Source organism: Rhinoraja longicauda, chromosome 18, assembly GCF_053455715.1.
Source record: "Rhinoraja longicauda isolate Sanriku21f chromosome 18, sRhiLon1.1, whole genome shotgun sequence".
Classification (NCBI taxonomy): domain Eukaryota; kingdom Metazoa; phylum Chordata; class Chondrichthyes; order Rajiformes; family Arhynchobatidae; genus Rhinoraja; species Rhinoraja longicauda.
In genome coordinates, this window is record NC_135970.1 from 24920559 (window position 1) to 24943942 (window position 23384).

At 37.7% G+C, this 23384-nt stretch overlaps 1 protein-coding gene across 3 annotated transcripts in view; it reads right to left on the minus strand.

Moving 5' to 3' along the window:
• Positions 1-111: 111 nt before the first annotated feature.
• Positions 112-23384, minus strand: part of nat10 (N-acetyltransferase 10) — a 49425-nt gene continuing 26152 nt past the window's right edge. For 2 of the 3 annotated variants that reach the window (XM_078415311.1, XM_078415313.1), the window contains 15 exons: positions 22910-23006; positions 22514-22630; positions 21087-21188; positions 20592-20666; positions 19853-19969; positions 17176-17309; positions 13574-13622; positions 10901-11003; positions 9479-9589; positions 8554-8726; positions 7614-7733; positions 6938-7036; positions 3438-3511; positions 1967-2050; positions 112-1515 (listed from right to left, as the gene is read on the minus strand). In XM_078415311.1, the coding sequence (XP_078271437.1) occupies positions 1380-1515; positions 1967-2050; positions 3438-3511; positions 6938-7036; positions 7614-7733; positions 8554-8726; positions 9479-9589; positions 10901-11003; positions 13574-13622; positions 17176-17309; positions 19853-19969; positions 20592-20666; positions 21087-21188; positions 22514-22630; positions 22910-23006 (1591 nt within the window). In that variant the 3' untranslated portion in view covers positions 112-1379. The remainder of the gene's footprint in view (positions 1516-1966; positions 2051-3437; positions 3512-6937; positions 7037-7613; positions 7734-8553; positions 8727-9478; positions 9590-10900; positions 11004-13573; positions 13623-17175; positions 17310-19852; positions 19970-20591; positions 20667-21086; positions 21189-22513; positions 22631-22909; positions 23007-23384) is intronic. The other variant, XM_078415312.1, reaches the window with a different exon arrangement.

A 23384-nucleotide genomic window follows, 5' to 3' on the forward strand; every position in this document is an offset into this window, starting at 1 on the left:
TGTTGATATTTTATTAATGAATTTTAATTTATTCTTAGGGAAGACAAAATGCTGGGATAAGTCAGTTAAAATTATTTTGTTGACTTTAACCAGATACAAATTAAAGATGGTGAATCACAATCAGTTTCAAATAATCTATAATGGTAAATAAATGCCTTATAGCCCCAATTCTTAAAGATCACCTACGACCAAAAAACAGTATACACCTGGGCAGAGGAAAGATACATGTTGCAGCGTCTGTCGTATTAAGATTCAATCCTGTTTTTATAAATATATCCAATACATGAAAAGGCCACTCACTCGGATCATACCATCTGGTTAGTTACTAATTATCCACCCTTCAGTTCAGTATTTCCAAAACAGCTGTTATCAATGGCAGAGTCCTCCTTAAAAATTCCTGAGAGATCTAAATCCAAAACATAAATCCTTGAAGAGTTGATAGAATTTGAAACTAATAAAAATCAGAAAGCACCAGATGATGAAATCACTATGTCGAGCAGCATCTCTGAAAAGAGAAAGCACTTAATATTTATGGGGATAGACCTTTCCTCAGTTTCTCTTTCTGTAGATGCAGCCTGACCCACTGTGTATCCAGCATTTTCTGTTGTCATTTTCACAATTTCCTTCAGAAACCTGTTCTACTATTTCTGTATCCTCTAAGAAAATGGTAAAACCTCGGATGTACAACCTAAAAGGTGGCACAATGACACAGCGGCAGAGTTGCTGTCCCTGAGCATCAAAAACCTGAGATTGATCGTGACTACGGGTGCTGGCTGTACAGAGTTTGTACGTTCTAATTATTTTAATTCAAATTTATCTGGAAGATTCCAACTCTTTCAGAACCGCAAGGATTAATGATCTTCACCACACTTGTGTAACTAACCAGAGGGCTGTAAAGAATGATGAAATGCACCCCAAAGGTTTTACTTATGAACACAACTAAAATAATTCAGATGGCAGGAATGACTAAAGCACATTACTCACAAGTGAAAATAAATGCAACTTTTAATATAGTTAGCCAAAGCCATTTTTACATATCTGTTAAAAGCCATTTTTAAATTGCCTGTTACATAATTCCAGACTCACTATATTTCATACTTAATAGCATGGATTTCCAATTGTAGGAGGCATATGTTTTTAAAATATTAAAAAACTTGGAAGTGTCAGTCTTAACATGTGTAGAGGGACAAGGAGGAAAGCAATGATCTTCAATTTCTTAAGGTCTCTGGAATTACAAATTAAAAGACAGATTTTGACAATTCGTCATATTTCTTTAATTTTCATTTTCTCAGTTCGATCACATCTCACAGTTGGGCAACTGAGATTTATCCCAAAGAATAACTCCATACCAATTTATGTTGATTATGCTAATTTTGAAATCAATTACTAAATTTGAAATTGTGCTTTTGTTTATGTGAATTACTTTGCCCACTTCTTTTGTCTTTATTCTTTTTAATCTTTTTCGTCTCCAACTGGTGACCTCCTTTCTCCGTTGAATCTTGTTTCCTTTTGGCACTAAATAAAGTTTTAAAAAAAATGTCAGATGATCATGTGTTTTCACTGAGAACCGCAATTCCATGAAGAGCAAGTTTGTGAAATAAAAGGATATCTCACTAAATTTGCAAGTTATTAAATAAAAAACACCCATATTTCAACAACAATAAAGCACTTTTGGACTGCTCAAAGTTCATGAAAGGGAATTCACAAATTCTTCCTCCAAAAACAAATATTCCAAACATACTGGGGTTTTTTTGCAGGGTATCACATACTCTTACAATTCCCTGCATCACCCCTAACATGGTGCACATACAGATTGGGAACATACAGATTCTTCTCTCACCTGCATTTACTCTAAAATGTTTAAAAAAACCTTCCTATGCTATTTGATTATAATTGCTCATTCCATTAACACAATGATGCTTCAACAAAGAATCTAAAACATTCTATAGACAAGTAAGTTCCTCACCTTTGAATGCTGATTACTGTGGCATTCTTGCCTGTCGACGTTAGTACTTCATTCCATTCATCATCATTGCCACGGATCATATACCTGGTTAATAAAAATGATATGAATGCCTGCAGTCCAGAACAAGCAATACATCGTACCTTGACAGCAAACACAAGAAAACCATGAATAATACCAACCAGCTTCCAAAATTTCCAGACATAGAAGTTGACCAATAAGAATTTATAATAAGCAGTGAAAATCAACACGTGCAGTATCTATTAGTTGCCAGTAAATACTCAGTTTAATCCAGAAATATTTTAATCAAAAGACTTCATTGACATTTCAAACCCACTCAAGATCAACAAAGAAAAGATAATTTGCATCCCTATGCCATTTTTAGTAAAGTAAGCCAAATAATATCCAGTGCTATAATGAATCAAGATGCTGTACAAAATATTTTCAAGCAACAGGAAGTATTAAAACAGTTACAACCCAGACATTTTTTACAAAAAAATATTTATTTTTACGATCTCCTACAATGGCTCAAAGAGTGTAATTGAACGACATAACAAACACAGTTCTTAACAAACACAGTCCTTGAACTGCTGGTTCTCATTGAGCATAGTAAAAGCAGGGCTACAGCAGTATAAAACATGCTCAAGCTGGTGCTGGAAATGGGCCAAGGACTCACTCTCCTGCCACCCAGCACCCCCTGCTGGTATTGGGGCAAACACAATTAGGGTTTGGCTGATAAAAACACAACCAGAGGGAATACATTCTCAGGATAAGACGTCAGAAGCTTACTATTAAAATTAAAAGAAATTCGTTCACTCACAGCATTTTGAATCCTTGAAATTCTCCATCACAAAGATTCAGTTACTATGTACCATAAACACTGTTTTGGACTGATATTAATGAGATAAGGGGCTAGGTTGGTGGAGTTGACATAGTCAGTCATAATAATACTGAATGGCACAACAGACTTGAAAGCTCTATGCCTTTCCCACCTTCCTGTATCTTATGTTCTAATTTTCTAAGAGAAAAATAGTTCACTGGCATTCACTATGAAGAATCCCCCGTTCATTACAACTGCTTAGTCAATTCTAAAAAGTTAAATGGATTCTGATTTCACTCAATATTTCAAGAACCAAGAGGCGACAAATCTACCTTCTCACCTTGCCACAGTTCCTAGAGCAATTGTTTATATTTATTTACCCCAGTTACTGATTACCGATCAATAGAAACACGCTTATCTGAAGTAAAACAAATGATTTTGATTATAACCACCATCACCTGATATTTTCGACTTAACAAGAGTCACCTAAATTATAGGGTTTAAACTCCATTTACCTTGACCCAACCACATAATATTGAACTATTGTATACCCAATTAGCTCAATGAATTAATCCCTTTATGCATCTAATCATCGAGCACCCATATAGTAAAATTGAATTTAATGAAGTCCAAATCACAACAACTGTGCCTTACTGAGTTAGATCCATTCCTTTCAACTTTTCAACTTCCTGCTTGTGTTTTTCTTCAAATTCCTTTGCTGCTTCCTCCTAAATAAAACAACAACAGTATCAATATGAGGTATTCAGAAAGATGCACATCTTGTATGATTCTTAATCATCTCAAATAACTCTTGGAGACAAATTACCTTCAAATGGTGGTCACTTGTTTTAAGGATATTTATTTAAAGCAATACTCATTTAATCTGCACTAAATTTATTATTCCAAGTATTCACTCAGATACGTCACTTCCAGGGTGTTAGCCTTGCGAAGTTTGAATGGTAATTACCAGTTTCAGCTTCGATTTGAAAATGGTAGATGATGGATTTGTGACTTTTTTTTGGCAAAACCTGGTTTAATGCATTCATAATAATGAATCAAGTTGGTTAAAAATTGATGCAAGGTTTCCTTCCCAATGTGCCATGGGTACCATAGGTTTCTAAAACAGACTGAAAGTTGAAGAGCAGGAAGAGTCATTCCCAAAGAGAAAAAGGAAAAATTACCCAAGAACTTTTCATGGTGCTGAGAAGCTCAGTCGTTCCTCTACAAAGCAACTTCTTCATGAAAACCAATAACATGGAGTAATTGGGTCAAGCAAATCATGGACATTTTTTGGCTTATTTGGAAACAAATGGTGCCATTGAGATGTAGGCAGTTTGGTCAATCAGCTGCAATGGATATGATAATTACATTATAAAAAGATGTGTTTGGAAGCATGTATTGGGCAACTTGTGATGGACTGCAAATTGGAGATATCACCAATAGTGATTAATCCAAAGGGGTCACTCCTCAAATTATTGCAAGTATGAGGTGCATTCAGAGTAAATGTGAAATGCACCAGAGTTGAAATTTACAATTAAAAGTTAAATCAGTGCAAGATTATATCAAAGTACAGAGACCACGCCAGAACATGACATTTTGCAATATTTTATCTCATTTTAACTTTTTTGCAGCTTCTTGTAATATTTTATGTAAAATTTTGTGTGGTGCTTTGGATTGATTATAATAAGCTACTAAAAGAGTAACAATTCAGGGTTATGCTGTTCTGTGAATAGTTATAAGTTATACAGCACAAAACCAGGCTCTTTGGCCCAATTCATCCATGCCAACCAAGATTCCTACCTAAATGAGTTCAATTAGCCTGCGTTTGCCCTCTGAACCTTTCCCATCCATGAATCTGTCCAAATGTCCTTTAAATGTTATAATGGTACCTGACTCTCCACTTGCTTTGACAGCATGCTCCATATACCCAGTGCCCTCTATGTGAAGTTGCTCCTCAAATGCCCTTTATATTTTTACCGTCTCACCTTAAATCTATGCCCTCTAGTTTTAGGCTCTCCTACCCTGGAAAAACAACTGTGACTATATACCCTATCTATGCACTTCTTGGTTTTATAAGTCTCTAATATCTTCTTCTCAGCCTCCTTCACTCTAGGAAAAACAATGCCACTTTATCCAATCTCTCCTTGTAAATCAAGCTGTCCATTTCAGGAATTATCCTAGTGAATCTTTTCTGCATTCAGTCTGAAGAAGGGTCTCGACACGAAACGTCACCCATTCCTTCTCTCCCGAGATGCTGCCGAGATGCTGCCTGACCTGCTGAGTTACTCCAGCATTTTGTGAATAAAAACCTTCAATTTGTACCAGCATCTGCAGTTATCTTCTTATAATCTTTTCTGCATTCTTTCTAACCTAATCATATCCTTTAGTTTTTGTTAGCTTTACTCTACCTGGACAGATTCAAGGCAAACTCGGAGACTCAGAAGTTAATCTATTGCAGGTTGCCACTGAGTTCTGCTTTACACAAACGCAACAATGGAAATCTTGTGGGTAGACACAAAATGCTGGAGCGGGCCAGGCAGCATCACTGGAGAGAAGGAATTGGGGACGTTTTGGGTCGACAATGTAAATCTTGTATGTTATTCCCTTCAATGCCAGATTTGTCACCTATCCCAATAGACATCAGCAATAAATAATGCTAAGAACTGAAGATAGACACAAAAAGCTGGAGTAACTCAGCGGGTCAGACAGCATCTCTGGAGAAAAGGAATAGATGAAGTTTCAGGTCAACATAGAAAATAGGTGCAGGAGTAGGCCATTCGGCCCTTCGAGCCTGCACCGCCATTCAATTTGATCATGGCTGATCATCCAACTCAGTATCCCGTACCTGCCTTCTCTCCATACCCCCTGATCCCTTTAGCCACAAGGGCCACATCTAACTCCCTCTTAAATATAGCCAATGAACTGGCCTCAACTACCTTCTGTGGCAGAGAATTCCACAGATTCACCACTCTCTGTGTGAAAAAAAACTTTCTCATCTCGGTCCTAAAAGACTTCCCCCTTATCCTTAAACTGTGACCCCTTGTTCTGGACTTCCCCAACATCGGAAACAATCTTCCTGCATCTAGCCTGTCCAACCCCTTAAGAATTTTGTAAGTTTCTACAAGATCCCCCCTCAATCTTCTAAATTCCAGCGAGTACAAGCCGAGTCTATCCAGTCTTTCTTCATATGAAAGTCCTGCCATCCCAGGAATCAATCTGGTGAACCTTCTCTGTACTCCCTCTATGGCAAGAATGTCTTTCCTCAGATTAGGAGACCAAAACTGTACACAATACTCCAGGTGTGGTCTCACCAATGCCCTGTACAACTGCAGCAGAACCTCCCTGCTCCTATACTCAAATCCTCTCGCTATGAATTCCAACATACCATTCACTTTCTTCACTGCCTGCTGCACCTGCATGCCTACTTTCAATGACTGGTGTACCACGACACCCAGGTCTCGTTGCATCTCCCCTTCTCCTCAAGACCCTTCTTTGACTGAGAGTCAGGGGAGAGGGAACTAATTGATATGAAAAGGTACATAGAACAAATTAATAAAAGATATGCAAAAAATCAGATCAAAGCCAGCAACAATGATCAAGGAAAGGTGGAGTCCACAATGGTCCAATGTTGGCCAAGGAAAGATGATAACGAGTAATACAGTGAAACTCAGCAGGATGACAGTGAAACTAGTATGACTACTAGGATGGGGGAGAGACCAAGAGGGACAGAGAGAAAGAACTGAATTTTGTTTTAATTTGCACAAAAGTTTAGTTTAGTTTAATGTCACGTGTACTGAGGTACACTGAAAAGATTTGTCGCGTGCTAACCAGTCAGCGGAAAGACTACACATAATTACAATCAAGCCATCCACAGTGCACATATTAATGATAAAGGGATATACATTATAGAGTGGGTAGGCAGTGGGTGAAGGCAAAACAGTGTGCAAATTGTTGTGCAAACATGATGGTCTAAACACAATTACACAACAAGAAAGAGCAAAATAGGGCTAAATTCATGTCTGGTTTTAAATGGCTACATTCAGATGAAAATGAAGACAAAAATAAATACAAATTTGATATGCTGTGTATGAAACTACTATGCTTCATTGCCTTTACTGATTATCAAAATAATTTACAAATGTGTCTGTCCATACCAAATCCTCAGAGAGCGATTTGACTGTAGGTTCCATTACTATCTCCTTCGCAGTAATCATTTGTTCCTCCACAGACTTCTCCAGGATGTTATTGAAGAGCTAACAAGCATACAAAAAATTATGAAGTAATTTTATCCCCCAAGAATTTTCCAACCCACGATTAGTGGCATTCATCTCACTTTGCTCATCAACTTGCAGGTCACAGATCATTTTAAATTAGATATTTTAGGCAGATTACTTTCAATTTAAAGATAGCATAGATATAGATATGACAATCATAACTATGTTGTTAATTGACATAGTAACTTTAGTAAATACCAACACATTTAGGCCATCATTTTGTTTTCTAAATTAAGGCATTGCAGTGCAACTGTTTAATTTAATAAGATAGTAATAGGTAACTACATCCTAATATGTTTAATACTAACTTGATTACACATTACAGTTTGTTTAATATCCTGTAGAACCAAAATTTGACTTGTATAATTAAATAAATCACATCCATGTACATGCAACCCAAATACATGCTTTTAACTAGTGTTAATCATTATCAATTGTGCTCTAAAGAATTTATATTTGCTATTATGTGATACCATGTCAACAGAAGGATCTACAATTTATAATTTTTTCCTATATTTAACTGCAAAGAACGCTGCTTATCTAATGATTTCATTACCTGGACAAATTTGCGGATTAATCGGTTGAAAAGACCCATCAGTTGACTACCTGGAAGACCAATTTCCTTCTCGAGCTGATCAACAGCCTTGTGTTGAAGTCCAATACCCAATAGTAATGCCTTCAAGTAAGAGGAGGCCGCAGGTGAATTTAAATTCTTTATAATTTGTTTTTTTTATTAAACTTCTCATTTTACACCAATAACAAAACTGAAGATTTCTTTCGTATTAGCAGATAATCTAGAGCATTTGCTGAAAATATTTTTTTGTAATAACTACCAAAATCATTATTTGAAAACAAGAACTTGTATATATATATATATATAATACACTGAGGCATGGTATTGTGTCATTCATAACAACAGAATCCAGGTTTAATCCCAGATTTCTGGTTATTTCAGCCCTAATAATCTTAATTGGTGTAAGGTAAATACATGGAAAAAAAGGGAGCCCCACCTGTTATTCTTTAGTCATTAATTGGTCTTGGTGCGATGTCAAAAGCCTACCATCATATAGCAAAACATGAGATAACATTAATTGAATATTTAGAACAGAGGGCATAGAGTAGAAGTGTGAAAGACAAAGAAAAAAGAGGGTGGGAAATGAAAATAACTTGAAAGCCTTTCTTTCCAGTTACTTACAATATTTGTTTATTCACTTATGGGTTATCTTTCCCAACCCCTATCTGAATCACTAGACAACCAATTGACAATCCAATCACCAGAAACCCATACTCAAAATAACTGAATGACAGCTTTGTTTAAAGATTATCAAGCTTCCTGCCTGTGTACATTCACAAAAAAGTACGAATGCTTCATACTTTAATAAGAAATCCTAATTAGATTTGCAAATTCATAAATAACTACAAAGATTCACTGTAAAGGTTGATTATTGCTCAAATAAATTGAGCTAATTAACACTCCAAACTACTGTGATACTTACAGATTGTGCAACAGATAAAGAGATATCACCAAGATGATTCAAAAAGTATAGCTCAGAAATGCAAGGGACCATGTCCATGATTAGGTGGTAGTCCACCATGTTCCGAGAATACATCTCCAATCGTTTCAAATCATACGGTGTAAATTTAGTTTCCAGTTCGGATCTGTTTAAAGCTGAGTGAGAAAAGTAGATAATGATAAAGAATATTTGCATATAAAGATTAACTTTAATGCATTGGCCACCAGAACATATATATTGCAAAATAGAAAATGTGCAATTTAAACCTATCTTTCGAATTCTAAGATAACTTTATAGCCCAATCCAACACACTGATTATAGACTCCCCACTACTGACTCCATTCACATTTCACGCTGCCTCAGAAAAGCAGTGAACATAATCAAACACTTGTCCCACCCCGGTCATTCTTTCTTCTTCCAGCTCCTGTCGGGCAGGAAATACGCTATGGTACTGTCTGATCCATCGCTACCCCAATGCAGACAATGGACTTTGTCTCTGGAACTGGTGCGCTACAATGCTGAGAACTACATTCTGCACTCTGTCTTTCCCTTTGCTCTACATATGGTATTTGAGTTTGACTTAATTGTATTAATGTAGAGTATTATCTGATTTAATTGGAAGGCATGTAAAACAAAGCTTTTCACTGTGCCTTAGAACGCATGACAATAGTAAATCTAAATCTTAACCCTGTAATAGAGATGGGTGAAAATCTTGCTAAATGTTTAGTGTAATTCAAATATTATTACCAGCAGGACTGTAGTTAACCAGGTGGTGCTCTATGCAAGGAGATTCATACAAGAACATTAGTAACTGTGAAGTGGTTACAAGCAGCATTTGCGCATATGAGATGATTGTGGGAGCATGGAAAGACTAAACAAAATATGCAATTTACAGATGTTTACTTACGTGGTATGGATTCCCTTTTCATGCTTTTATTCTGAAGAATATTCAGTCCCATGGATGGAGAGAAATTACTGAACTGGTAGCCAAGGAGGGACAGGAACCGTTTACGGAAATCTATCCGGTGATAATTGCACATTTATTTATATATTTGCACATTCAATCATATTGCTTTAACAATGTTTCATTTTTAAACATTACTTTCTTTTCAAATCGCATTGCCTTGTTAAGCGAATGCGATAAAAACTTTTTTGGGGGCAGCAAAAATATCATTTTACAAAGACTAAATAATTTTCTACTGACAGCCTATCTGGTTCAGTTTTAATCCATCAACTAAAACGGGAATTTGCATATGTGCTGCATGGTTAAAAGAAACTCATCTCCAATTTGAAGTTTGAATCTTTGAAAATTAGTGCGCAAAGATATTTGTGTGAAATTCCTGTGCTACTTTAACAAGAACATTGTGAACAACACAAACAGAATGGTTAACCTAGTTGAAAATATCCTCCAAGGGGACATTACGATTGAAGCAGAAGAGCCTATGAAACCCAAATCATTTGTAATTTGCAATCACTGATTGAGAAGTAATTGGATAGTAGATGTCCATCCAACAGGTAGATAGAGAGGGGTAGTATAGGAATTCTCCCTTAATGCGCCACTCACTCATCAACTGCTTTTTAATGTGAAATGCTACTGAGAGTAATGACATGTCAAAGGAGTGCAGTTGAGAGTATGTCACCTTAGTGAATGTGACATGGACTGTTCAGCATAACTGACAAAGGCAGACATAGCTAGGGTCCATGTGAGTGCCCATGGCTATCCATTTAATTTGATCTGTACGTTTCAACCCAACAAGAAATGTTGGATCAGGTTTTGGGGTAACAAAGTTGGTCAATTAAAGCTTACTTTTTAAGCAGGCCAATATTTAGAAAACTGATCATATTTATTCTCTTTTAGAGATACAGACAGGCAACATTTAACAATTGAATTACCCAACAAAATGAGGATTCATATCAATGTGTTTAGAAGGAACAAAAAAAAGTAACTCATCGGGTCAGGCAGCATCCCTGGAGAACATGGATGGGTGATATTTCGGTCCGCCACCCTTCAGATGGTTTGGATGGAATCTTGTCCAGGTGCATTGGAATGCAAAATGGAAGGCACAACATTTACTTTGTTCCATTTTCCACCAAAAAATAAAAGACCAGGGCTAAATAAAATCAAGGAAGTGAGTCTGATTGATTCTCAGCCGAAGAAAAGGCTCAAACACATGCTGAGTGGCCACCTCCCGTGCTGCATCACGATAGATAGCAATCAATTAAAAAATAACAGGACAATGTCATTATTAAAGTTAAAAAGGTAAAGGCAACCTACGATTATATAAGCTATTATTTCAACACCAATCTTGAATTGGATAATGCATTATACCTGTCCAGTAGGCATGCAGCCAATTTTTTTGTGCAGTGACCACAAACTCCTCCTCATTCAATATTTTCAACATGATGCAAGAATGTTCACCAGTCAAATCATTCTGCAATTAACAACAAAAAGTAATTAAAAGCTACAGAATGCCTACACTTTTAAATGACTAGTTTACATTATTGCAAAATTGTTATAGTTTCTCAAAATTTAAAACAAAACAGGTACATATGGTACAGATTTAAGAAGGTAAATGCAAACTTAGTTTAGAATTCATTCAATGTTTGACAGGTGCTACAAAGTGGATAAATTCATAAGTGAAAGGAACAGAATTATGCCATTCGGCCCATCAAGTCTACCCCATTCCCTTGCCTTCCCCTCATAACCCCTGAAACCCGTACCAATCAAGAATCTATCTCTGCCTTAAAAATATTCATGAACTTTGCCTCCACGGCCTTCCGTAGCGATGATTTTCACCAGATTCACCACCCTCCAACTAAAGAAATTCTTCCTCATCTCCGTTCCTAAAGGAACATCTTTTTATACTGAGGCAATGACCTCTGGTCCTAGACTCTCTCATTTGTGAAAACATCCTCTCCACATCCACTCTATCCAGGCTTTTCACTATTCAGTAAGTTTCAATGAGGTCCAGCGAGCAGAGACCCAGTGCCTTCAAAAGCTCATCATATGTTAATCCACTCATTCCTGGGATCATTCTCGTAATAATCCTCTGGACCCTCTCCAGCGCCAGCACATCCTTCCCCAGATATGGGGCCCACAATTGCTCACAATACTCCAAATGCGGTTTGACCAGCGCCTAAAAAGCCTCAGCATTATACCCGTTTTATATTCTAGTCCTCTCGAAATAAATGCTAGCATTGCATTTGCCTTGCTTGCTACCAACTCAACTTGAAAATTAACATTTTGAGGATCCTGCACCAGCACTCCCAAGTTCCTTTGCACCTACGATTTCTGAATTCTCTCCACATTTAGAAAATAGTCTACACCTTTATTCCCTACTATGAAAATGCACGACTCCACACTGTGATATGCTGTATTCTACCTGCCAGTTCTCTGCCCACTCTCGCAACCTGTCCAAGTCCTTCTGTAGAGTCCCTGCTGTCTCTAAACTACCTGACCCTCCACTTCTAATGGACTGCAAACTGGAGAGATCACCAATAGTGATTAATCCAAAGGGGTCACTCCTCGAATGTTTGAGGTGCAAGTATGAGGTGCACTCAGAATAAATGAGAAATGCACCAGGGTTGAAATTACAATTAGAAGTTAAAGCTGTGCAAGATTATATGCAAGTACAGAAACCATGCAAGAGCATGACATTTTACAATATTTGATCTCATTTTACTTTTTGCAGCTTCTTGTAATATATGTTTTGTGTGGTGCTTTAGATTGACTGTAATAAGTTTTTAAAAGAGTAAAAATTCAGGGTTACGCTGTTCTGTGGGTCATAATCATGTTATACAGCACAAAACCAGGCCCTTCGGCCCAACTCATCCATGCCAATCAAGATTCCTATCTAAAAGAGTCCAATTAGCTTGATTAACCCTCTAAACCTTTCCTATCCACGAGCCTGTAAAATGTCCTTTAAATGTTGTGACGGTACCTGCCTCTCCACTTGCTTTGACAGCATGCTCCATATACCCAGTGTCCTGTGTGTGAAGTTGCACCCTTTATATCGTTACCTTCTCACCTTAAATCAATGCCCTCTAGTTTGAAGGTTCCCTACCCTGGAAAAAAAGACTATCTACCCTAACTATACACTTCATGACTTTAAGCGCCTCAAATAACGTAACTCCTCAGCCTCCTTCAGGGAACTATGGATTTGAACCCAGAGGTCCCTCTGCTCATCGACATTTACTATATCAGTAGCAATATTCCCTAACATTCGCTCTATTTGTCCTACCTCCATTTGACTACACAAAATGTATCACCTTACACTTTTGTTAGGATTAAGTTTCATCAGCCAATGGTTCACCAAATTTCTATCTGATCTACATTCTGCTGTTGTTTTATACAATTTTCCTTGCTGTCCACAACATCAACAATGTTCATATAATACGCAAAATTACTAATCATTACTCCTACATTCATAGCCAAGTTTTTAACATATATTACAAACAGCAAGGGTGCCAGCACCAATCCCTGCAATATGCAACAGTCCACAGACTTCCAATCAGAAACACAACACCACCTTTTGCTTCCTATCACCCAGCCAATTTTGAATCCAACTAGGTGACCAATTAGAAAGTAAATAAGAAAACTTTTTTCCCTCTTGGGACCTATTTGCTGAAAGGACATCAGTGGCAGAAACTCTCATCTCATTCAAAAAGTACTTCAATATGAATGTTTTAAGTCATAAAAGAGTTCCAGACTGCAGTGAAACCTCTTTTTAAAGACATGAGATGAAACACATTGATCCAATTGGACTCCTTCTTGTGTTAGTTTTTAAAACTTACAACAACTCCACCACAAACTTTTATTTCTTTGATAATTCTATTATTATGGTACAGGCTAATTTTCAGATAATAGTGCTCATTTCATCACTATAAACAGAAATAAAGTATTTCAATCAGAAGATGCTTGACATTCTAATTTCTGATTAATTAGTATGCCTAATTCTGTTCCAATTAACATATTCAAACAACATTTTTAATTAAAACTTACAGGTGTCTGCCTTAGATATACTGGAACGTATCCTGCTCGCTTCCAGAACCTTGAAACAGAAGTGCACATATAAAAATGAGTTATATCTTGCCGGCAAATCATTTGATAAAAACTTCTAAATTAACATTAATCCTATTCCAAAGGACATCTTATTATTCTTACAGGTTACTTTTGCAAGCCCCCACCAATGCCCTCTGCCAGCATTTAATAAAAAATCATCTACAAAGTGTGACCATTGCCGGCAAGGCCATTATTCAATGCCCAGTTCTAGTGGACTGAGAAAGCTGTGGCATTCATTGTCTTGAACTGCTACTTGTCCTTTTTATAAGTGCTCCCACAGTGTTGCTGGATAGGGGGTTCAAGGGTTTAGACCCAGCAAGATGAAGAAGCAAGGACAACACGGAAGGAACCTGCAAATGGTGCTTGCAGTACTTGCCATTCTCCAGGTAGAAGTTAATGGGTTTGGGTGATGCTATAAGGATGAGAAGTTGAAATTCATTTTGGTAATTGTACCAATTGGTACAAAATGAATTTGGTATTGGTATATTATTCTCACGTGTACTGAGATACAGTAAAAAGCTTTTGTTTGCATGCTATCCACTCAAATCAAATCATACTATACACGAGTGCAATCAAGCCGTACACAATTACAACAGATAGTGCAAGGTGAGAAATACGAGAGTGCAAAACAGTGTTACAGCATATTACTGTTAGTTACAAAGATATAAGGTCCGCAATGAGGTAGGTTGGAAAAACATTGTCTGTCCAGGTGACAATGATAATACACCATGAGCTGAAGTAATTCAGCATGTCAGGCATCTCTGGAGTTGGCAAACAACCCGAAACATCACCTATCCATGTTGTCCAGAGCTGCTGCCTGACCCGCTGAGTTACTCCAGCAATTGCATCTTTTATTGTAAACCAGCACCTGCAGTTCCATGTCCATTGTGAAATTTCCTGAAGTTCTCCTCCTTTCTCAATGGGTGTTCCGTGAGACCCTTTCTCACAGCTCCCCCCTCTGCGATTCCTGCCAGACACCTGCTCTACAACCATGTTCTGACCTGGAATCATTACCACAGTCACTGTGTTTCCTTAGCACTTGCATGTGCTACATGGCTTCCAACTCTGTTTCCAGGCCTCCCAGTTCAGGCTCAACCAGGATTTCAGGTACCTACCATCGCCTCTTGCAAGTTCTCCTTCCATGACCTGCGTTATACACTCTTCGCTATGCACTAGCATCAGCAGGCCCACGCTCTGTTAGTCCCATAGCTCCAGGCCTCACTCACCTAGACCTGCAATGGACCGCTGGATCCATGCCTTCAATTGAGTCTGAAGAAGAGTCCCAGCCTGAAACATCACCTAAACATGTTCTGCAGAGGTGCTGCCTGACCCCAAGTTACTCCATCACTTTGTATCTTTCTTAAAACGAGTATCTGCAGTTGCATGCGTTTGCATAAGTGGAGTACAGCTCTAGATCTCCATGGCCATCATTTACTAGCTGGTTCAATGCCACGATACTTGTTCACATCCCCAGACGTGGTCTCATGTCTCACGTCACTCTTTAACCAATGGAATGCCAATTTGGTACAAATTTCACTGGTTAAATGTATTTACCAACCATATTTTAAATTAATTCCACCCAGATTATACTTTTCATTTAAGCTAGCCAGTCAAAAGCACATTATGAAACGTGACAGACACAAGGAAAGGATCATAAGGTTCCAAGTGATAGGTGCAGAATGAGGCCACAAAGTCTATTCCGCCATTCAATCATGGCAGATCTATCTCTCACTCCTAACCCCATTCTCCTGTATTCCTAATGTTTTATGTTCTATTCTTTATTCTTAATTGTTTACTGTATGCTCGTGTTGTTACTTGCGAACGGAGCACCAAGTCACATTCCTTGTATGTGTACATACTTGGCCAATAAACTTATTCATTTATTCATTCATTCTCCCTATAATCCCTGACACTCGTACTAATCAACCCAGTACTTAGAAAATTAGAATAATGATTGTAACGTTGAGAGTACTGCCATGCAAAACTCATCCATGAGTTCATTCATGATGTTATCTGCCACTGAGCCACCAGAAGTATTATAAATGTCTGTGGGTGCATGCGGGTACTGCTGTATGGATGACTGTCACTTAGAAGCACTGTCTTGCTGATAGAAATAAATTAAGTTGCTGCTCCAAAGCAATCCCATTACAACAGAAAATACTGCTACACACGTTACAGGAACATAGAAATATTCTTACAATAGCTGCATGTATTTTATAATCTAGGTTTAATTACTACATCATTCAAAAGGAACTTTTTGGGGGTTTGGCATTTAGTAGATCACATGGTCAATAATCACAACTACCAATAAGTTATAAATACTGCATAAGAAAAATTGAAAAATTAAAAACTAAAATAATAAATACTGGAAAATTACAGCTGCTCAATCAGCACTCAGAGGAGAACTTAACATTTTAATCAAAAAACAGTTGCCAAAATCAAATTCGGAACAAGAATTTCTAACCATAGTGGCCTTCGTAACAAGAGGAGTTGAGTATAGGAGCAAAGAGGTCCTTCTACAGTTGTACCGGGCCCTGGTGAGACCGCACCTGGAGTACTGTGTGCAGTTTTGGTCTCCAAATTTGAGGAAGGATATTCTTGCTATGGCGGGCGTGCAGCGTAGGTTCACTAGGTTAATTCCCGGAATGGCGGGACTGTCGTATGTTGAAAGGCTGGAGCGATTGGGCTTGTATACACTGGAATTTAGAAGGATGAGGGGGGATCTTATTGAAACATATAAGATAATTAGGGGATTGGACACATTAGAGGCAGATAACATGTTCCCAATGTTGGGGGAGTCCAGAACAAGGGGCCACAGTTTGAGAATAAGGGGTAGGCCATTTAGAACGGAGATGAGGAAGAACTTTTTCAGTCAGAGGGTGGTGAAGGTGTGGAATTCTCTGCCTCAGAAGGCAGTGGAGGCCAGTTCGTTGGATGCTTTCAAGAGAGAGCTGGATAGAGCTCTTAAGGATAGCGGAGTGAGGGGGTATGGGGAGAAGGCAGGAACGGGGTACTGATTGAGAGTGACCAGCCATGATCGCATTGAATGGCGGTGCTGGCTCGAAGGGCTGAATGGCCTACTCCTACACCTATTGTCTATTGTCTATAAATGCAATGGATCAGCTGTGAATTTTCTGCATCTTTATCCTAAATCTAGTTATGTTACAATCTTGGACTCTGACAAATCATATGACCTCTATATAGCCACTCAGTGAGCCGCTGTATGTACCAGTTTGTACCGTGGCCTACAGACAGCAATTGTTAGCCCACTCTGTTTTCTGTGAAACTTATTCATTTCAGAATACAATTAGAAACAGTTTTTTTTTAAACTGTTGACATCAATACATCTTAGTTTGAGAAAACACAAAGCTCTATCTAATGTAAGAAGTCAAATGGGAAGGGAAACATTTTTTTGTTGTTGAAATAAACAACACAATTGTTGAAACAATTCAATGAAACAAGCTACAATACTTCCAAATACAGTAGGTAACAACAAAATATTTCAAAATATCTGTCCTGAAAATTGAGCAGACGTAACTTACTTCAACAGTTGTGACGTGAGGCCATAAGACACTCCCAGGTAGTCAAGTTTCTCTGCAGGTCGTTCACTGAGCTTCAGTAATAAAGGTGGCAAGTCTTTGCGTGGTGTCAAGGTCTCTTCTAGTAAGCTTATAGCCTATTATAAAAAGATTTTAATATAATTTAAATAAGGACAACTGTATTCTTCAGGGTCATGGTGAAAACAAGTTTCTATGAATTCAATGCCTTTTCACTTGAAAAATATACCACTTTCAGCACCGACTTCAATTGATTTAATCCATTTTCCTGTTAGAATAATAATTATAAGAACTTATATCCTAGGTATCGTGGTTTACAAATACGGAAAACAGAACAGTAGACTATGGAAAAGAGGCCTATAACTTAGGAATGAAGCACAGCTGAAAGATAAACACGAACATTGTCTAAAAATAGAGCAGAGAACGTAAAAAGAAAATATATTTATCCAATGTGGAAACCAGTAATAAATATTTCAGATGGATGTACACAACACAATGTAAAAAGATCTAAATTTAAACGGCTTACAATGAAATTGAGGAGGAAGAAAAAGTGCACAAGCAGGTACACTTGGATGAATGTGTATTCATAATAATAATAATAATAATAATAATATTCATTTATTGTCATTGCAACGAGTACAACGAAATTAAAAAATAGCAATCCTGACGGTGCGTAAAAACATATATGCAATAAATGCAAAACAAATAAATACAAATATATTAAATACAAAAGTTTTAACATTGTGACCTAGTGCAGAAAGTAGTGTTCAGTTCTCGTATGGCCCTGGGGTAAAAACTGTTCTTAAGTCTGTTTGTTCGGGATTTGATCGACCTGAAACGTCGACCAGAGGGCAGAAGAACAAACAGACGGTGGCCGGGGTGGGATGGATCTTTTATTATTTTGCCTGCTCTACTGAGGCAGCGTAGGCTGAACAGGTGCTCCAGGGAGGGCAGTGAGCAGCCGATGATCTTTTGGGCCGTCGTGATGACCCTCTGAAGGGCCTTCCTGTCCTTTTCTGAGCAGCTGGCATACCATGTGGTTATACAGTATGCCAGCACACTCTCGATGGAGCAGCGATAGAAGGACATCATGAGCTTCTCCTGCAGGTTGGTCTTCCTGAGGATCCTCAGGAAGTGGAGTCTCTGCTGTGCCTTCTTCACTGTGGTGATGGTGTTGGTAAACCAGGTAAGATCCTCTGCGATGTGCGTACCCAGGAACCTGAAAGCGGGTACCCTTTCTACACAGACCCCATTGATGTAGAGTGGGTCGTGTTCTGCACTGGTTTTCCTGTAGTCTATTATAAGTTCCTTTGTTTTGGAGGAGTTCAGGACAAGATTGTTCACTGAACACCATGCTGCCAGCCTTTGGATTTCATCCCTGTAGGCTGTCTCATCTCCTCCTGAGATGAGTCCAACCACAGTCGTGTCATCCGCGAACTTGATGATGGTGTTGGTGGGATGGGTGGGGCGCAGTCGTGAGTGTAGAGGGAGTAAAGGATGGGGCTCAACACACAGCCCTGTGGTGAGCCGGTGCTCAGTGTAATGGTGGAGGAGAGGTGAGGGCCTATTTTGACGGTCTGGGGGCGGTTGGTCAGGAAGTCCTTGATCCATTGGCAGATGGTTTGGGAAAATCCAAGGTCAGAAAGTTTGGTGACCAGTCTGCTCGGGATGACTGTGTTAAAGGCAGAGCTGAAGTCCTAATTGTACTGTACAGGTAAACCCACTATTAATAAACACAATGGATAAAAATATATAGTTTCCAAATATTCCATAATGCTTCAACAACACTATAGCTTGCATGATATCCTTCGGCAGTAGCGTTCACAAGTTCAGCTTTAATTTGTACATCTGTAAACACGCCATTCTATCTCTGTACCACCACAAATAATTCAAGAGAAGCATTGCACCATCTAAATTCTCGCTAACATGAAGTTCCAGTGAATTAAAATGTTCTACACCTCCTAAGGTGTCTTGCCTCAATAGCTACTTTCCAAAGATTAGTGCACCTCAAAACTTTTTTGCATCCTGTATAACTTTAATCTCTCTGCCATTATAAGTGTGCTTGCACCTTTTCGGCAATAAACACTAACTGAATATAAATCACTGCAGTGTAATTGGAAATAAATTAATCTACAATAACATTGTATACCAGTGTAAAATATATACATTAATTTCGATCAATTAATTCTCTACCTCACTCTTTATCAATTTTGAACTTATAAAATAGGTTGAATGATTATTTATTAATGAGCTAAATTAACTAAGCCATATTGCAGTGTCAGAGGTAGTACTGTAACTGATAACAAATCTATCCACGAGAGGAAGAAAAATCTTACTATTTCTACCAAAACAATAGATCTAATGATTTACACCCCAATAGGAAGCTATACAATTAAGAGAACTTAAAAAACTGTGCAAAATCTTCAATCTAAAATTGAAGTGGATGATTACATCATAGAAAATGGTTTTTAATCGTTAAAGGGTTTCTGAAATGGCAATATGTTGCATTATTAGCCACTAAATATCCTCAAATGTTCAAAAAATCTTCAGATCCACATAAAGTTAAGCAATTCGGTTCAGTCAGGTACTGTCCTGAATTGCTGTTTGAATAAAGTTATATTCTTTTACTATCGTTGTAATTCCAAACTTTACCCGTCCATACCTCACTGCTGATAGTGGTTATTTCAGTGTATTTATGGCCTTCTTGCTCTTCCAGACAAGGACATTTTCCTTCATAATACATCTGTAGCAACTCCATTGCTCGGCTTCCATAACCCATCTGACCACAAGATCATAGAAAAAGCATGACAGAAATAATTTTGATTACTGAATACAAGAATTGAAATTTAAAGTCTACAATTGTGCTATTGGTATCAAAAAGTTTTAAATCCTTTCAAAAATTATCTGCTGAATTATTTATTCTCAAATTTGTTCCGAATGGATAAGCTCAAACTTATTTTTAAATGGGCTCAGCACAATTCCCCAAAGCTTAATTTAAAAAAAACTTCTCACTTGCCTACAAACATGAAGTTCAATTGAGGGTATATGGAAGCATTCATTACATGAATGAATGATACACAGAGTTAAACAAAGTGCCACCATTTGATCAATTTTAATGCAGTCCTCACTGATGCAATGAAAATATTATTTATAATTTAGACTGAATTGATTTTTTTAAAAATCATTAATTTATATGATATAGACTGCACATGCATTTATGCATAATGACTCATCTGCACAATTATTGTAAAGAAGCAACATCCGCAAATGAATTTCCAAGTATCAATTCCTTAGTTCAAATCTCCAACAATTAAGGTTTCACTATTTTACCAAAATATTTACCACAAGGAACAGATTGTGAGACTGATACACAATATGGCAAATGAAAAGGTCTTTATTACCGCTTGGTAATCAGGATGTACTGCAATTCTGACAATACGCCCTCCTGATAAACTTCCAAAGTCAGGATCCTGAAACTGTTTTAGAAAGAAAATGTTCAGTTTACTAAAACATCCATATTATCAACAGATAGTCCATCCCATACTCCATTGATATGAAAGTTACAGGAGGAACAAATATGGGACATTGTGGGAAAAGCAAATCAAAAATACCGAGTATCACATCCATTTGATCAATGTTTGGTTAATGGTTAGCAAAGCACAGCAAAGAATGACAATGAAACTACCTAAAGATCGAAAAAGATTCCTTATGTGACCAATAGGATTACATGCAGAGGGAACATCAAAATCGGTATAATTTTTGACCTACACATCCACACTTCCATGCATTCATACGATAAACCTTTTAACTCATTGTATCAAGTATTTTACAGCCTACTAAATGGTACACCTAAACATTACAAATATATAGCATCTTATGTCCATGTGATATGTTACCTGCTCTGACACAGTCCATGGGATGAGATCTCCAAATGCTTTCTTCCCACGAGAGAGGCTGTTCATTACGGACTGACTTGAGATTTCTCCTTCAAGGGCTACCTGGCAAAAACAAAGAAAAAATCTACTAATTCCTGTGTGAGTTCAACAGCCAATTTACAGATAAGGGATTTGAAGCATCTCTCATCATGTAAACATTCACACCACCCCAGAATTTAAATAAATTATGTCTAAGGTGCAGCACTCTTTCGTGCGTCAAATTATCTCAATGGCTTTAAAACAATCAAATCACAGCATGCATGTTTGACTTGGTGATTGAAATATTAAAAAACTTATGGAAACACCATTATCAAACAAGCAGTGTATGCTGTACAGGTGTAACTGGTAAAATCCAAAGGGGAATTAATTCCACAAGGTAATTTACTTTACAGCATTGTTACACAGCTAAAACTGTGGCCTCACAGCTCCAGTGAACCAGGTTCAATTCTGACCTGCAGTGCTGCCTCTATGGAGCTTGCACACTTTTTCTGGCTGTTTCAAATTTCTCCCACGTCTCAACTACATCCAACTAAGTTAATTGGCCAATTTATGAATTTACCCCAATGGATGGGCTAGTGGTAGTACTGGCAGGAATTGTTGGAAACAAGGGGAGAATAAAATGTGATTCATGCAAATATGTGGTTGATGGCTGGCGTAAAATTGGAAGGTGCAAGAGCCTCTTTCCATGATATGTGACTCCGTGACTACACTCGAGGGGTAATTTACAATGGCTAATTAACCTACTCATCTGTACGTTTTAGTATGGGGGTGGAAATCGGAGCATAGAGGAAACAAATGCAATCACAGGGAGAATGTGCAAACTCCATGCAGAAAGCACCGGAGGTCAGGATTGAACCTGGATCAGCACTGCTGTGGGACAGTGACTTTACTATCTGCACACAGGAACTTTACAGACCAAATGTTGCATATACCAATTAGCAATTAAAAAAAGCAATGCAATGCTATACCAAGCTGACTCTCGCTCATATTATTTTATTTCTATACATCCTTTTGGAATTGTCTACTGTAGGGGAGTGAATCTGCACATTCACAGGTAAGTGGCAAATTTTGGTTACCAGGTGGAGCAAAACTGAGATGGGTCAGGAAAATGATCTTGAAATATAAGATCAGCTGTGAGGTTCATAAATAGATTAGTAAACTCAAAGGGCCAATTAGTTAACTCCTGCTTCAAGTTCTGAGATTAAGTGATAAGCCACATCTCTTACATATTCCCAAACATCTAATACCAGCAATATATCCTGTTTCTGTCCCCTACGAGGATTTGAACAGGATAAATCATCTAATCGCAGACAACTAAATTTGGCTCAGACTGCAGCAGTAATCTTAACATTTATTTGTAGGAGCAGCGACCCAGACATTCACATTACCTGTATAATAGCAAGTACTTCCGGCAATGAGTTCTGAGTTGGTTGCACTGGGGGCAGCAAGCAGAAAAGATGGTGAGCTGGAGCATCAGAAAGTAACTGAAGGTCATTAGGGCTGTTCTGTAGAAACATCATTAAGGACAACTTAAGGAAACAACTTCCACAAAGTAAAGAATCAGCAGATCCCATGAATATATTCCAAAGATTCATAATTATCCTCCCTCTTACATTTTAAAAACGGACGTTTCAAAAACCGATATTTTAAACTTTACTTTGAAAATTTTAACCAATTACAAATAAAACCCAAACTTAATTCCAATTATAACAATTTTAAAATTTATTTATTTTTAGGGAAAGTAGAGCACTGTTATAAATTGTCAACATTAGGTAGTAAATTACCTTATAATGGGATGCCACATATAGAGACATCAGTCGTTGTAGGAAGGCTTCAGATGCTTTATGGTAACAGAAAAGTGTGTCTCTGTTCACATAATAGCTTTAATATTGTTAAGGCAAGATACTGATTGAAATAAGTCACATTCACAGCAAACACCATCTTAGTGACCCCCTAAATATCATATTCTTAATGTTCAAACCACAAAGGTAGCCCATGAAACCAACAATCCACAGAAAATCTTGCCACTATCTGTAATTTCAAAGGCATAAATTAACAGCAACATTGTTTTTACTAAACATGCCACTTATCGCACTCCATAATGGACTAAGGCAAGACACAAAGTAGATCCAATATTACATTTCAGTTTCTCAAATTTCATTTTCAGATGGTACTGCTTAAAATGTTTCCCACTACTTGCTCAGGCATAAACCTCAAAATAGTAAACATTTTGGAAAAATATGTTTTAGTCTTTACGTG